General features: G+C 44.2%; 1 protein-coding gene across 1 annotated transcript in view; it reads left to right on the top strand.

Annotated features, from left to right (window-relative positions):
- nhsa (Nance-Horan syndrome a (congenital cataracts and dental anomalies)) overlaps positions 1-14,737 on the top strand; it is a 56,943-nt gene extending 42,206 nt beyond the window's left edge. Inside the window, exons 2-9 of the mRNA XM_061078839.1 lie at positions 3,816-3,968; positions 5,250-5,383; positions 6,144-6,206; positions 7,957-8,149; positions 9,741-9,872; positions 10,448-13,279; positions 13,737-13,860; positions 13,945-14,737. Of these exons, the coding sequence (XP_060934822.1) occupies positions 3,816-3,968; positions 5,250-5,383; positions 6,144-6,206; positions 7,957-8,149; positions 9,741-9,872; positions 10,448-13,279; positions 13,737-13,860; positions 13,945-14,575 (4,262 nt within the window). The 3' untranslated portion in view covers positions 14,576-14,737. The remainder of the gene's footprint in view (positions 1-3,815; positions 3,969-5,249; positions 5,384-6,143; positions 6,207-7,956; positions 8,150-9,740; positions 9,873-10,447; positions 13,280-13,736; positions 13,861-13,944) is intronic.
- Positions 14,738-15,984: the final 1,247 nt, after the last annotated feature.

The following is a 15,984-nucleotide window of genomic DNA, read 5'->3' as shown; positions in this document are numbered from 1 at the left end:
GGTTGAATGTCTTTTGTTGGTTGGTTTAAACTGTGTTGTAGAGTGTGAAAAGAATCATGCCTGCATGCTATGAAACAAAGTTGAAGCTACACTTTAGCATGAAACGTTTTTGCTTTTATAAAAACCCTTTCAGAGCCAAACCTATAATTTGTGTACCTGACAATAATCGTTTTTTGCTAAAGTTCCCACACACAGTTGATTGTGCCCGGTTTAATCTTACCTGTCTCCCTGTTGTCCAGAATGAAATGTTCATATCTAAGTCTGACCTAATGACTGACGTCTGTGGCGAAGCTTTCCCAGACCACGAGCAAATTGTAGGTGTGTGAGAGTGTGAGTGTGGGTGTCAGGGGGTTTGGCTTGGCTCCTGTCTGGGCCAATATCGAGTAAATTACAAGGCAGAGACAGTCTGAAGATGCAAGCTTTCATCCACCTCCTCCTCCTGGCCTGCAGGGCTGCTGGCAGGGCTGAGAGCGGTGAGGTTATTGGGGGATGATCCTGCCGCAGATGAGGAGGAGGAGGGGGAGGAGGAGGGGGAGGAGGAGGAGTGATTGATAGGCTGTGTCGGGGGATGCAGATATAAGATGCCTGACCAATAGAGTTCTCGGGATGATTCATAGTCAAATAAGTGATGAAGAAGGTGAACAGACACATCCCTCAAAAGAAAGCTCCAGACGACCAGAATGTTTTTCCCAAATCTCTTGTTTTTCTTCTCACCTGAAGCCATGTGGCTCATCTGTCTCAGCGCAGCCACATTGCAGATCACACGGCCCGGCTGTGAAAGAAAGAGAAAGCTGCCGAGAGTTCAATGAGATGACCGAGGGCCGATGTGTTTTCTTTGGCCTCATTTGGAGCGAACAGCTGACCACTGCTCTTCCATTAAAGGGTTTACCCATATGGACGTCTGGGTCCATGAAAACATCTTTAAAGGGCCTTTGTGCATGAATGCTTTGTTGCACAATCACAGACTTATGCCACTGAAAGTCCGAGATTTCACTGAGCAAGGTGAAAGGAAGTACTGAAGTGTTTTTTTTTCGGCCGGAGGGAAGCTATAAACCGGCGAAAGAAAAAGAGGAGCGGAGCCGGGCACAGAAAAGAAAGCACAGTCTGTGTCCCAGTTGTTGTCGTCGGATGGGTTTTTAGTTTGCTTGAGACCTTGAGGGTGTGTCACAGCAGGGCCAACAGTTCATCTCTCAGCAGGGAGGCAGGGAGGGGCGTGGCTGACAAACACTGTCCCAGCAATCACATCACCACTCACTCACTACGTTTTCACCCAAATACACAACAGATATGCATCATAATTTGTCGTACTCTCTCAGATATAAGATATTGTGGGGGCTGATGGCCACAAACTATATGTGATATGCACATCGACTGATTATGAATTAAAGATAACACCCCAATAAATTAAATAAACAGATGAAGATGCTTCCATACAGGACATAACTGGTGTGAATGATACACTATGACATCCACAGTCACCACATCTCAATCCAACTGAACTCCTGCTTGTTGTTTGCATTATTGTTTTTGCATGGTCGGAATACAAGCTGATATAGGGAGACAAAGAGAAACTAGAGAAACAAGGCCCAGCAGTCACATTTAAATTCACTAGATCCATTTTTGTTTGGATCTGCACCAAATTTCACAAACTCATAAATATCAGTCACCTAAAAATGCTGACTTTTCCATAACATTTGTTTGGGGAGAAATCACTGAAAATGTTGACTCACAATGTTTTAATGAAAACGTCATTAATATCGACTGAGTAGCCAACATAACGTCCTTGGTGGAGATAGAAAAAATAGATAAATTAAAATTACACACATACCCCGAAAAACACAGCATAGTTGGAATCATAATCCAGAATCAGTTGCCACCAGGATCCACAATCATAACTGTAGCGTATTGGGGGAATTTTGCTTATTTTGAAAAGGTTCATAAGAACATTGATACAACACTAATATGTATGAATGATGAAGCTGGCGGCCTGAAGCAAGACACATGCATGATGTACCAGCACCTCTTAAGCTCGCTGACAAGAAAAGCAGGGCTACTCCTCAAGTGTTAATCTGCTCCTTGATGAGTTCACCCCCAGAATCTACTGCTGAGGAGAAGACACTGCACAGAGCTGGTTGCAGGTCAGCAGGGTCACAGCAGAGAGCCTTCAGATCACTCCGGGGTGTTTTATGGGAAACGTCAAATTGAACAAATGGCCTCATGGGGATTGCATGCATGTTCCCTGGAAAAGGAGCAGTCAGAGAACACACAGAAGTTCTGCTGCTAAACCAATCACCATGCAGCACGTGCAGCAGACTGAGCTTCTCTTCCTCACCTTTTGGTAGCTGCGACCAACAGATGAACTGTGTCTTTTCTGAGTGAAAGAGAATGAAGGTAGCTCCTGGCCGGACTACAAAGCAAACTTTGGAGCACGTTCAGCCAGATCTGCCTCTCAGCATACATCTGGGGGGCAGTTCAGATAGACTGTGCGTCAGATAAGCTGCCAGGTCATTCACAATCCTACAAAAGTCAGCCAGGTATGAGAAGACCGGCAGATGTGTTTGTCGGTCAAAATCTGGGCTCAACAGTTTCTTAGAATATTCCCAAGACTCTCCTACACATGTGTAAAACGCTCTTTCACACCTAAGTCTGAGTCTTTTATGTAGTTAATTATCTGAATGTCTTGACTGTTGGACCCGATGCTGCTGTATTACATCAGATATTCTGACTTTGATCCATCTCTTGGACTTTTAGATCATGGATACAAGAGCAAAAGTTCAGTTTGTGAGAGAAAGGATGCGTACGAGTTTTCTAGTTTGAGGGGGGGGCAATCACTAATGCCGTTTTCAGACATGCGCTCCGTTACATGTGTGTGTGTCACATGCTCATTCGGACATCCTCTGGAGTTTTTGCAAGGGAGCTGGCAAGAGTGAGTCCGGAGCCTCTCCCCTCCATGGAATTTCCAGGGTTATCCAGAGTTTAGTGGAAGCAGCTCTACTCGTTCATTCATTACTGTATAAATCACTCACCTTTTCATTTCAAGCCATCGCCACCCAAACAAACAAGCTACAGCATAAAAACTAAACAGCTTCTTTCAAACTCAAACCTTTCCTCCTCTTCCAGCCTCTGTGTGACTCATGTGTAACCTGAGAGCTGAGCGTCTCTCCCTCTGCGTAACCTAAGGAGGTGGGGGGGGGGGGGGGGGGGCAGTGGCATTAGTACAGGCACTGGTCAATGTTTAGAGGATGAAAGTCACCGTATCAGGTTGCATTGATACCTTTTGTTTAGCAGCAGGTTCTAGCATTGCATTAGTAAACAGGCTAACACTGGACCTCTTGCTTTCTCTTTCGCATTCTCAGATCTTAATATGAGGCAGAGCTTCATGTGCTTATTTCAACCCAAAACAGTTTTCTCACGGCACCCCACTTTTGCCATCATGGAAAGCCCATTAGTTCCATTTTTCTGCGTCTGCAGAGTTCACCTTAATGATGTTAACCGGTGTATGACCACAAAAATGCCCGAGTGGAAGCTTTTCTCACCAGTGCCCGTGGAGCTCGGCAGGCTGCCCCATGTCACGGGAGCATGTTGCTTTTCCATTGTAAACCAGAGGGTGCACATTGTTTACTGTAGATCCAGTGTCATGTGCCATTCTTCATTATCAAGAACGATATTTTATTGTTCTAACGAGCTAACGTGAGCTGAATTTGCGACTGTTCCCCTCTAGAACAGGATCGGGATTAATTGTTGAGTTTGAAGTCAACACACACATTTGTTTCTGTTATTTACTGTCTGTCCTGCTCTGTGTCTCTGTCTGGCAGCGGTGTCCAACCTGGATGTGGAGAGTAAGCTGACGACACATTACCAAGCGCCGTGGCACCAGCAGAGGAACATTTTCCACCACTCCACGCGGCCAGCATGTGTAGAAGAGCTCCACAGGCAAGCCAACCTCAGCCTGTGGGCCCTGCACCGAGGTGAGAACCCCCCCCCAGCACCTCCACACAGAAGAGCTCTGAAGTTTACGCTCTATCATTCACAATCAAAGGCACCTCTACATTTGTAATTCTTAATTTCACTCAATGATATTTTCTCTTACTTTGTGTCTTCTATTATCAAAAAACAACATGTGCTTCCCACCATAAACTCCCACATCTTATCATAGATAGAGTATACTATCATTTTTGTGTTGCTCTGCCCTCTAGTGGACATAGCTTGTACTTGCACCCTGGATGGAAGACGACTGGTGATGACACATATATCAAATGTGCTTTTGCAGGAGTGGATATATAATAACAACACCTGTGCAATCAGTCATATGTGGTAATAAGTTTGGTAATAGTTTGTGTGGTTTTTGTTGATTTGCTTTTTATGAGTTTGTCAATTCCCACACATGGACAAATTGTAAATTATAATAATACAAACTTTATTTGTAACTTAATAATAATCTATTATAACACTGTTAACTAGACATTTAATACTCTTACTTCTCTACCAACTTCATCTTGAACAATAAAAGCTTGACAATTGCAGTATTCATAGCAGACCTATTCTACTTTCTTAGTATTGTATTGTGACCCCTAGAGTGTTCGTAAATGTGTTTATGTTTGCTGATTGAAATCTTTGTTCAAAGTTTTTGGTTCAAATTTAAAATATCAAGCCTCAAATACATATATATCATTGTAGGAATCTTTACCAATTTTCTTTTTTATATACATCAATCAGTCTATAATGGTATTAGAAATTATTTAAACTCTCTAATATCGGTATCAGCATCCGCCCCTAAATATCTCTATTGGCCAGGCCGTAGTGTCCACCCCTTTCATTTCTGGCCTGGGTTCCCATGTTTTCCCAATCTGAAGGTAAATTTATAGATATTTTCAAGTTTTTCTTGTATTTTTAATGTCTGTATTAAAACCACAGCCCAAGTTATAGGGGCGTCTATGGCTCGGGAGCTAAAGCGGGTCTTACACTTACCAGAGGGCTGGCGGTACAATCGTAGTCCCTCCCATTCTACGTGCCAAAGTGGCCTTGGGCAATATACTAAACCCCAAATTTGCCCCAGATGGAACAAAAAACATTAAACACTGCAATGTAAAGCACTTTGAGTGGTCATCAAGTCCAGAAAAACGCTATATAAATACAGATCATTTACCATTTAGTTTGAAGACAGATCTTGGAACCAGTTCCAACCAAAGAGCATTGGAAAAGTTACCTATGTCATGTTGTCAGAGTTTCACATGATCCTATTGTCGCAGATCACCAGAGCAGACGATCGGGAAGCCGGGAGCGGAGGGTCACCATCTCCATCTCAGCCGTGCCCCCGATACCCAGGATCCCTTCCCCTCACATCATCAAGAGACAAGAGAGAAGTGGCACGAATTCAACCACGGTGAGATGCACGGGACATTTTGTGCTTTTTAAAAACTTAAAGGAAGTCAGGGAGCTATTTAATTCAATTATATTTCAATATTTTACATTTATTCTCCTATAATTCAGTTTTTATTTTTGCAAACAAGGAATTTGACATGGTGAAGTGGCTCTCAGTGTGCTTGCACCGAATACACATCACAAAACAAAACAATACAAACAGTACCATTGTCTAGGAAAAAGAAAGAAAAGAAGTTCAAGGATAAATATTAAACAGTATGATACAGTAGGGTTGTATTCACATGTAAGTGGAGAGAGTATCTTCAGTGTTTTTTAAATGCTTTGTTCCTTTGGTTTTTTAGATGAGATTTTATTTGATGAGGATGAATGACATTCTTACTATGTATGAATAGACGTATGTTGTATTGAAGGAAAATTCACATTTCTTCAAACACAAGCAGCCACGAGTTACAGCTACACAGTTAGCACACACACAGGTAAAGAAGTGTTTCATGTTGTGTGTGCAGAGCACGGTTGTTAAAGGTTCACATGACAGCTCTGGGTTTTTATTAACTTTTCATCAAACATGCAATATCAGTTGCAAAAGAAGTTTTTTAAAACCAAAATCATCAAAATAATGTCACAGTCCACGTGCTCCTCTTCACAGATTTTGTTGTTGTTTTGTTTTTTGTTGAAGTATTTGTTCATGTCATAAACCTCCATGTTGATTTCTGTCATGTGTTTTTGTTGTCCTTTTTTTTTATTTTTGCCCTGTAATTCAGTTTGAATCCATCCGCTCCTCCTCCCCTACCGAATGTTGTCACTTCTCTCCCTGGAGCAGAAAGGTATTGGTCCCTCCCTCCCTCCCTCGTGGCTCCTCCTCCTCTAACGCTCTATTTCACAACTCCTCTACCTGTTGTTTTACTCTGTCTAATTTACATAACAAATCTCTTCTGAAATGCATGCCCGCTGAGTATCGACCCAGATGTAAAATGGGGGTACAAGTTTGCTGTGAAACTCTAATTGTACATGACTACATGTCACACATTTACATGCTCAGACAGTTGTTGTCGGGGTCCGTGTGACGGTTTGCAGTATGTGTGGAATGTGTGCGAGGGCCACAGTCACAGCCCGGCAGCCTGGGTTTCTCTAATGACAGGGTTGACTTCTCCAAGCTTGTGCCTGTGATTACCCATGATTCCTCTGTGCTGCGGTTTCTGCAGTGCACACATCCCTGAAAAGAGCTGACAGCCTCCTGTTTTTTTCTCCGTGCTCACCAAATATATCATGTTTGATGTCCGCTGTGAGACAGTAATGACGCCGTGGACAGCGCCAAAGACCAAACACTGCCCCTCCTTTTTCCTCTCCTTCTCATGCTGTGTGTGTCCACTCTTCCTGCCTGTCCGAGATCGTCTCTTTCTTTCTTTCACTCCATCGTCTCGCTCATCCTTCCCCCTCTGAAACACTCCAAAAACTGCCTTTCTGTCCTCGAAACAAATCAGCTGTAAATGGTCTGCCCTTTGATTTCTCTTTTTTTCTATTAGTTGGAAGAAGTTTCCTAGGAAACTGGTTTCTTTTGTGGCCGGTGTTTTTGTCGGGGTCTCATTGGTCAGCTGGGAACAGAGAGCACAAAGGCTCAAGAACTGGCCTTAAATGGGGGTGGGAGGTTGTCGGTTTGTGGAGGTGGGAACCAGTTGAGCCTGAGAATCATTCCCAGTTTCACATGTGCCTCTCTGTAGGAATCTCAAGGTAAGGCTTTAATAGACTTAATTCATTTAGCATGAAGGTAGAAGTTGCAGGGGATCTCCTGTATTTAAGCTGGGGAGCCTGAGGAGGCCCATGGAAAAAAAGGGCTGTGGAGTCGTCAGAGGGGAGGACTGTGCGGTGATTGATACTGACGCTCAGAGGAATGCTGCTGTGAAGATTTTCCACTCAAATATTTGGGTGAAACACACATAGGTGCCAAAGATTGACGAAGCATGAGCTAAGAGTTTCCAAAGCAGCATGTCGTGACTGGAAATGACTGTTTGTCACATTTCTGTCCTTTGTTGTTGAGTAGATGAGACATCGCTGTCACACAAAGCAGAATTAATGTTAAACATGTGTTTTACAGTTTTTACCAAACCTCTTATTAGTCTGGTGTGTGTGTAAGCTTGGATCCAGTCAGGTGTAACAGCAGTTTCTGATTTTAACGTGTTTCAATTTCTCAATGTCTGTTTTTCAATTTGCATGAAACCTGATTCTTGTTCTTTTTGTTCTCTCTCTCTAAAGCATGCTTTTTTTTTTAATTCTCACTACTGTACCTCAACATGAAACTCAGCTGATGGAAGGGCATGTTCATTGATTTGCCTCTGCTCAGAGAGTTAGTAGTCTTTGCTGCAGATTAATGTCAAACTAATCCTTACATCGAGCCCTCTCAGACAAACACTTTTCACAGCACCAGTCAAATCCCTGACTTTATTCACCGCACTCTTCACATTTCCCTCTCTGAAGCTGAGTTTGATCTTCATTTTGTTTTTAACTCTGCTGTTCCATTTCTCATGCAGTGCCAGCTAACCTTCACACACTAACAATGCAAATATCCATCTGTTGCAGGCTGCGCCCTCTGACCCTGACACTGATGGGGTGGCTCTAGGTCACCGGTCTAAGTTTCCCATCCTTAACATCCCCTCCACCCTGGACAAGCAGACTAACTGGTCTGACGCCTTGCCGCTGCCCACCCCAGAGGAACGAATGAAAAGCAATTCCCACGTCATCACCTCATGTGTCATCCCCATTAATGTGACTGGTAAATTGAAAGCACTTTATGTTTTGTGTCTGACGTAGAGTCATCTACAGCTCCTCCGCAGAAATGCTACCTTTTAAACTCTTCTGTCGCTTCTCTTAAAGGAATAGTTTAACATGCTGGGGAACAAATAGCTTAGATGAGAAGATTCATAGCTGTCCCATGTATGTCTGGTAAAAGTCAAAGCTACAGCCGGCTGTTAGCTTAGCAGAATAAGTGGAAACAGCTAGCCATGGTCTTTTGTCCAAAGTTTAAACAAGTTTTTTTTTTTTTAAATTAATTATTTTTAAATAAAAAATAATTCACATAGTTAGTATCTGACATTAAACCACAACTGGTCATTTTTACATTGGATTTTGTGACCTTTGACATGTTAGCTGTTTCCACCTGCTTCCTTCTTAACGCTATGCTAAGATAAGCTAGTAATCACCCGTCTCTAGTTTTAAGGCACAAAGACACAAGAAAAGCATTAAGCTGTCATTGGAAAATATCTCAACTTAAAATGATGACACTGCTAAACACACTAACACATTAAACTTAATTTATTCCACAGAGTCAACAAACAATATATATCATGTTGATTATTTAGCATTCGAGGTGCCGGTAGGTGTATGTTTGAACATTCGACACAGCCGAGCCTCTATTAACAGTCTTCATGCTATAAGCTGGTCATGTTCATCATCCATCTCTAATTCTTATAATTATGTAATTCCTATTCCCTGTTATAAAATATACACGATACAGATTCTCAGCCACTTTTGGCACTGTGCTATCGCTCCTCATTTAGCTTAGTAATTACTATGCCATGTTTATTTTCCCTGCATTACAAAACACATATTAAATACAAATAAAAAGATTCTCAAGGAATCTGTAAATTCTGCTCTTAATTAATAAATGTCATCACCATCGGCCTTGATTTTGCTGCAGAGAATCACTGTCAGTGTGCAAGTCATGCTCCGAGCCCTGTTCACTGTCTTTCTCATGCTCTGACCCTTTGTGCCTGTGTGCAAAGAGCAAGTAGCTGCGACATGAATGCTAATGAGCTCTGTCCAATAAGTTGAAAAGATCTGCCTTGTGTTACTTAATCGCATCCGCCCTGACTCAGAGAAGAGTTATACACGGACACGCACTGAGCCAGAGACAGTTTAGGATTCAAAAATGCACATTGTAAGCAAAGTCGAGCAATTGCTATGGTGCTGAAAAGCCTGACCTGCCATCACATGACAGTTATTACGTATGGTGAGGGAGAGGCTGGCAGACGAGGAGGATCACAACACAGACACAGGATTTTCTCTTTAGTAAACACATCCACATGTTGACATGTTTTCGGTAAGGGTCAAATACATTTCTTTCTATATCTTTAGTTTACATTTAATCTGACAGTTGAGGCGTTACACCAAGAAGGTAAAACTCCTCTTTCTTACTCCAGGCACCAACTTTCTATCTTAGAGCTCCATCAGGTTGCTGACCTCCACTCCTCACTGTGACCGTTGTATCAGATCTTTTTTTTTCGGAGACAGCGTGAGAGTTAAAGAAGGAATCGCTGCAGTTGCCACTAAACAAAGATTCCTCAGATGTCGTGTCTCCGTTGCAGGGCTTGGCTTTGACAGAGATGCTAGTGTGCGCTGCTCGCTCGTTCACTCCCAGTCGTTGCTACAGAGAAGGAGGAAGCTACGGAGACGGAGGACTGTCGCTGGCATTCCCAGACAGGTGCAGCAAGATTTGGGTAAGTTACTTCATCCAACTCTGCTTCACGAACACACCTGATATGTGAAGATTTTGTGATAAAGGTAATGTTTGTGTAATTTAATGTAATGTCAGACATAATGCACGGTTTAGTGTTGAGGGTCTAAATCTCATGTTGTGGCATTGTTTCCTTCTAAAGGCAAATGGTGCTATAAGTAATATAAAGTATTTCAGTGCTATTGTGTGTTATATCTAAGCCACATCAGTTTATTGTTAAAGAAAGTCTGACAGAGCAGCTATATGATGTCAACATAAATAAGAAAGACATCAACCAGTGACTGAAGGAATATTTTTAGTCTGTTTAAAGGTATTTTGGGACATTTCATGCTTTTATTAGACACTTGATAGTCGTGAGATGACAAGAAGTGAGGACAGAGAGAGAATGTCATGTAAAAAAAAAAAAAATCTTGTGATTCATGATCAGCGCTTTAAGCATTTTTAAAAATAAAGATTTTCATGAATAAAAATCAATGAAATTATCAAACTGAAACTGGAGTTCTTTCCAGAGTTCCATTGCCTTTTTTTCTAATGTTTTTCATCCACTTTGACTCCCAGACTCTGATGACTCTCCAAGTTCTAGAGATCGGACAGTGATCGTTCATGTCAGTCCAAACATCACTCCCTCTAATGAGGAGCTGGCCAGCCATTTCAGCACCAGAGACTCAGGTTGCCAAACTGAAGACTTTCTGATCTCAGGAGCCCCATCTCGCAGGAGGATCAGGGCCCAAAGAGTCCAGGGAGTCTCCCTCTCCCTCTCTTACTCTGCAGGCAACATCACCTCCTTGCCCGACAGAGCTGACGCCATGTTCTCTGCCTCTGTGGGCGAGCGCCTGCGCTCCAGGAGTCTGCCTCGAGACACGAGCAGGATCATGGATAACGGGCAAAATGACAGCTTTGATGAGGAGGAGCTTTCCCCCTTTGACCCAGAGAACTTCCTGCCAGTACCCGGGAAGTTGCTTCTGAAGGATGAAGAGGAGAGCACAGATGACCAGGCCATTTCTGAACACCAGTTGGGCCTCAAGTACCAGCAGCTCTCTGAGAGTCCAGAGCGCAGCTGGATGGAGAGGACCAGATCCCAGCTGCCCAGGAAAGCGGACATGGGCAGCTGTGAGATCTCCTCTAGTTCAGACACCTTCAGCAGCCCTGTCCATTCCGTCTCTGTGGCAGGGGTGCTGGCAGGCCAGATGGACCACAAGGACGACCACCAGTCTTCTAGCGGAAACTGGAGCGGGAGCAGCTCCGCCTGCCCCTCACAAACCTCGGAGACAATCCAACCTGCAGCCTCTCCACCTCTGACCGGCTCCTCACACTGCGACTCTGAGCTCTCTCTAAACGCCGCCACTCACAACAACGACGACCCGAGCGGCTTCATGCTGGACCACTACCCGGGCGTCAGGACCCAGCGGACGGGCTCCTTCTCCTCCACAGCGATGGACATATTAGAAGAAGCAGGGGTCAGCACTCCCATCGAGCAGGAGTGGAGTTACCCCCACCCCGAGATTGAGCGCCCCCAGGACTTCAGCCCCGAGCCAAACAGAGACGCAGAGAGCAGCCTGGGCTGCCCAAGCTACACCAGCATGGCCACCTGCGAGAGCAGCTACTCTGACAAACCGCCGTCAGAGAAGGCAGACAATGTGTCCCACTACTCTGTGGACAGTGAAGGGTACTACACCTCCTTGCACTTTGACTGTGGTCTGAAAGGTAGCAAAAGCTTTACTTATAACTATGGCGCCTCTGGCTCCGACTGTGGCCTGTCTGACTTGAGTGGTCACATGTCGCTGGCGAGACGCTGCCTCTCTTTAAGAAAGCCAAAGGCGAAGCCGTCTCCACCCAAGAGGAGTTCATCCTTAAGGAAAATATGCAGTGATGGCAATATCCATGACAAGAAGGAACCAAAGATCACATGTGGGCAGCAACGTCCACTGTCTTCCAAGGAGAGGAGACTGCAGCTAGCTTTGTGCGGCTCTCCGGGTCTTATAGAAAACTCTTCACGGTCCAGAGAGCCCCTTGTGGTCTGGGGGGTGGAGGACGCAGTCGATCTACCCGACCTAGGTGTTTTTAGCTCCACAGATGCACATTCGTTTAAGGATGACGGAGTCGTTCAGTCAGACTATGCAGATCTGTGGCTGCTGAATGATTTAAAATCCAGCGATCCTTACCGATCTTTGTCAAACTCAAGCACAGCTACAGGTACGACTGTTATCGAGTGCATGAAGTCGCAGGAGAGCTCAGAGTCACAGACATCCCAGTCCGGCTCCAGAGCCACCACTCCCTCACTGCCTTCAGTCGAGGGGGACTTTAAGCTGTCCTCTCCAGAGAGGTTAGCAGGCCTGGCCAGCCCATCCAGCGGCTACTCTAGTCAGTCAGAGACCCCCACCTCCTGCTTCCCCTCCACCTTCTTTCCCGGGCCACTGTCACCAGCCAGTGGTAAGAGGAAGCCTAAAGTCCCTGAAAGGAAGTCTTCCCTTCCTTCCTTGTCCCTGCCGTCGCTGTCCTGCAGGGATGGAGCCAACTCGAAGAAAGACCTGGAGCTGCCCGTAATCCCTCCCTCCCACCTCGACCTCAGTGCCCTTCAGGGTGTCAACAAGGCCTTGGCTTACAGGACCCAGATTCAAATCCTTCAGCAAAACAAACACAAAGCTGCTGCAGCACCCACTTACTCAGAGGTGTTCACCACCCGCCCCCTGTCCATCACACCCACCGTGCTGCACTCAGTACAGCTCCGGTCCTTCAATAAAGACACAGAGGACAGTCACGAGGACAGAACCCCTTTCAAACTGAAATGTCCGACAGTGAACTTGAAAAGCACACTTTCCGGTAGTAAATCATTAGAGCTGAAGAGCCCACTGTTATACAGCTCACGTCCTCATTACACATCTTCGCAGGAGTTTTCTAAATCAATGTTTAGCTCTAATGAAGAGCTTGCATGTGGAGAAGCAGCATGTCAGAGTGAGCTGAGGACAGAGCCGGACAAAGAGTCTTCTCTAGAGAGTGAGACAGCGTGCAGGCTGCAGTCAGAGCCATCAGCAGACGTCCGTGACACAACCACGAGCCAGGAAGCAGAGATGTGCAGAGAGTCGGTGGAAACACCTGTCTGCTCTGTGGACTGCAGCCCGCAGTCAGAGCCCGTGGGACCAACGAGAAGTGAGCCCTCTGAAGAACAGCTGTGTTCAACTCCCTCTGTTCTGCACAGTTCACCCAGTGGATCCCACAGTCTTGATGAAGTGTCTGCTACTGACGGTCAATCCGAGTCGATTCAAGAGAGTCCAATCAGCAATGACGATTACAAAGAGGAGGAATGTGACTCGTCAGGTGTTTCAGCAGAAAGTGCCTCCCAGGACGGGAAGGACGAGTCCACACCAGACACAGAGGATTACTTCAGCAAAGGTACTTTATTGGGAGAATGCACAGTATGAGTCGTGACATTTATCTTCATGTATAGCATAGCGTTAAACAAGGGAACCAGTCAGGAGTGCAGATTTAACAGTTTTTAGCTGTTTTAATTGAACTGTTGATGATTGAGACAAAACTGAGAAGCAATATGATAGACATTTGCATTTCCTGGATAGTTAGGATAGGAAAACAAGAAATTGAAAATTTAAATAAAATACAATGTTGATAAGATGGAAAATTGTTTCTCTAAATAAATTTCATATCGGTTAAAATAAGTTTTTTTATATCTTATTTTATATGAAGTATTAAGTGTTTTTTTAAAACTAAACAACCAGGAACAAAAAATAATCCATATTAAGAAATATATATATATTGTATATATACTGAAATTGGTGTTGCTAAATATACTGTTTATGCACTGTATTGAAATGTTGACTGATTTGTGTTACAGACTCCACACCCAGTGACACTGTAGCGTCCCCGCTGAGTGATGAGTCACGGCCAGAGGACGACAATGTGTTTCTGTCACCCAACAAAACTCGCACCACTGAGGATCTGTTTGCAATGATACACAGGTGAGGATTTTCAACAGCACATCCTTTTTGTTTTGGGTTTTGTGCGTTCACAGAGATCCTTAATTGAGATTCTTAAATCCTCAGGTCCAAAAGGAAAGTGTTGGGTCGGAAAGACTCCACTGAGTCGGGTGCGAGGAACCGTGTTAATGCTGCATCAGCAAACACACCACCCAGCAGCATCATCAGCTCCCCAGTCCCACTGGTGTCGCCGGCCTCCGCCGTGACCCCCCCGGGCCCGCAGAGAGTCCCCGTGCCCATCTACAGGAATGTAAAGAAGTCTAGCACCTCCAACGAGGAATTTAAACTGCTGCTGCTCAAAAAGGGCAGCCGCTCAGACTCCAGCTACCGCATGTCAGCGACAGAGATCCTCAAGAGCCCCATCGCTCCCAAATCTCCGGGAGATTCTCTGACCGAGTCGCCCGGGCCGCCCGAGGACCTCTCGTCCCCCTTGCAACAACAGCAGCTTAATTCAGGGCCGGATCAGATCTCCAGCCCCTACCCCAGAGCCTACGCTGAGGGCTTCTCTCCCAAATCCTTCCCCACATCTGCTGCGTCCAGGCAGGGCCGCTCCAGAATCCCCCCGCCCGCCAACAGCAGCCGCTACGGCGTGCGCAGCAGACTGTTCTCAGCACCCATGCAGGCAATTTCTGAGGGAGAGGCGGAGAACTCAGACGGAAGTCCTCACGACGAGCGCTCGTCACAGGGCTCCACGTAGAAAACAGAGTATAAATGTCAAAGGTATGAAATTATTTTTTTAGTTTAAAAATCAAACAGATGCACCAGAGTGGGTAATAATATATACTAGTTGTGATGAGGATAATTTGGTTACACAGAAGACTAGGGGAAAACCTATGCTGTTAAAAAAATATAATTGAACTAAAATATGGATGAGTTTTATAGTTGTTTCCTATTTGTGTTTTTTGTGTGGATATTTTAACCCTGTGTTTCGCTGTGTTCAAAATATTTTATACATATAGTAATTCTAAAATTGAGATAAAATGTTAGTATAAGAACTGGGTTATTCAGCAGCTGCATTTTGTAGAAAAATATGTTTTATGCAAATAAATTACAGGTAACACATTTCTCCAGTTGAGCTCCACAGAAAACACAAGCTGGTTAGTGTATGGCACATTGCCCAAAGCCATATATGACTCCCAGCTGACTCCCAACAAAACAAGTATATTCATGTTTGATCTGTTTTCACTGTTCTGCCGACAAAAAACTCTGAGATTTCCATATTTTATAGACAAATATATTTCAAGAACTGTATGTATTCTATGAATACCTATGCAATTAGACACACAATTTGTACATTTTCTTACACCAGTTATACCAAAATTATTTTGATACCCACAATTGAACATCAGGACAAACACAAACAGCACAATCCATGAATTAAAAGTCCTGGGAGACATTTGATGTAATTTGTTTAAATACTTCCCTCGGTCCCCTTTCATAGCATATATTATTGAAATCAATGAAATGTGATTTATTACAACATTTTAAAGTTCTAATGCAATAACGCTAGGGATGAGAGGTGAGACAGGAAACGTCAGAGCCGAGCACTAAGTTGACAATCTCTGGAGAAAAGGAGGGAGCAAGTGAAAACATGGGAGAAGAAAAAGTTATCAAAAAGTTGCAGGAGGTGAAATAGGAGAGCTTTAGGAGAAAGACAAAATGAAAAAAGATTGAAAAATGTAATAAAAGTAATTTATGGTTTACTGACTGAATTGTTGAAGGAAGCGAGTGGAAAGTGTTCAGGAGGATCAAAAATACAAATACAGACAATGAAGCTGTTTTCAGACATGAACTCTGGAGATTGGGTCCAGACAGAAATCCAATCACTCAGGCGAGGGGGGGGTGCAGCATGCAGACAGAACATATAAATTCAGCTGCGGAGATCACGTGGTTTTGATTACAGCACGTCAGCACCGGCGTCGGCCCCTATCACCAATATCCTCTCTTGACATCTTCGTCTGTGTCTTTGACATGCGTGAGATGTTTGTATTCTTTTAGTTTTTAATTTTTGTGTCTGTCGCATGTTAGAAACGTCATCAACACACACTCACAGTCAATCCTGTGAAGGATCACTGAGTTCTCACATGGACTAATTAGGACACTACC

Source organism: Limanda limanda, chromosome 9, assembly GCF_963576545.1.
Source record: "Limanda limanda chromosome 9, fLimLim1.1, whole genome shotgun sequence".
Classification (NCBI taxonomy): Eukaryota; Metazoa; Chordata; class Actinopteri; order Pleuronectiformes; family Pleuronectidae; genus Limanda; species Limanda limanda.
The sequence above is the reverse complement of the archived record's forward strand: the minus strand, read 5'-3'. Positions and strand labels throughout refer to the sequence as shown.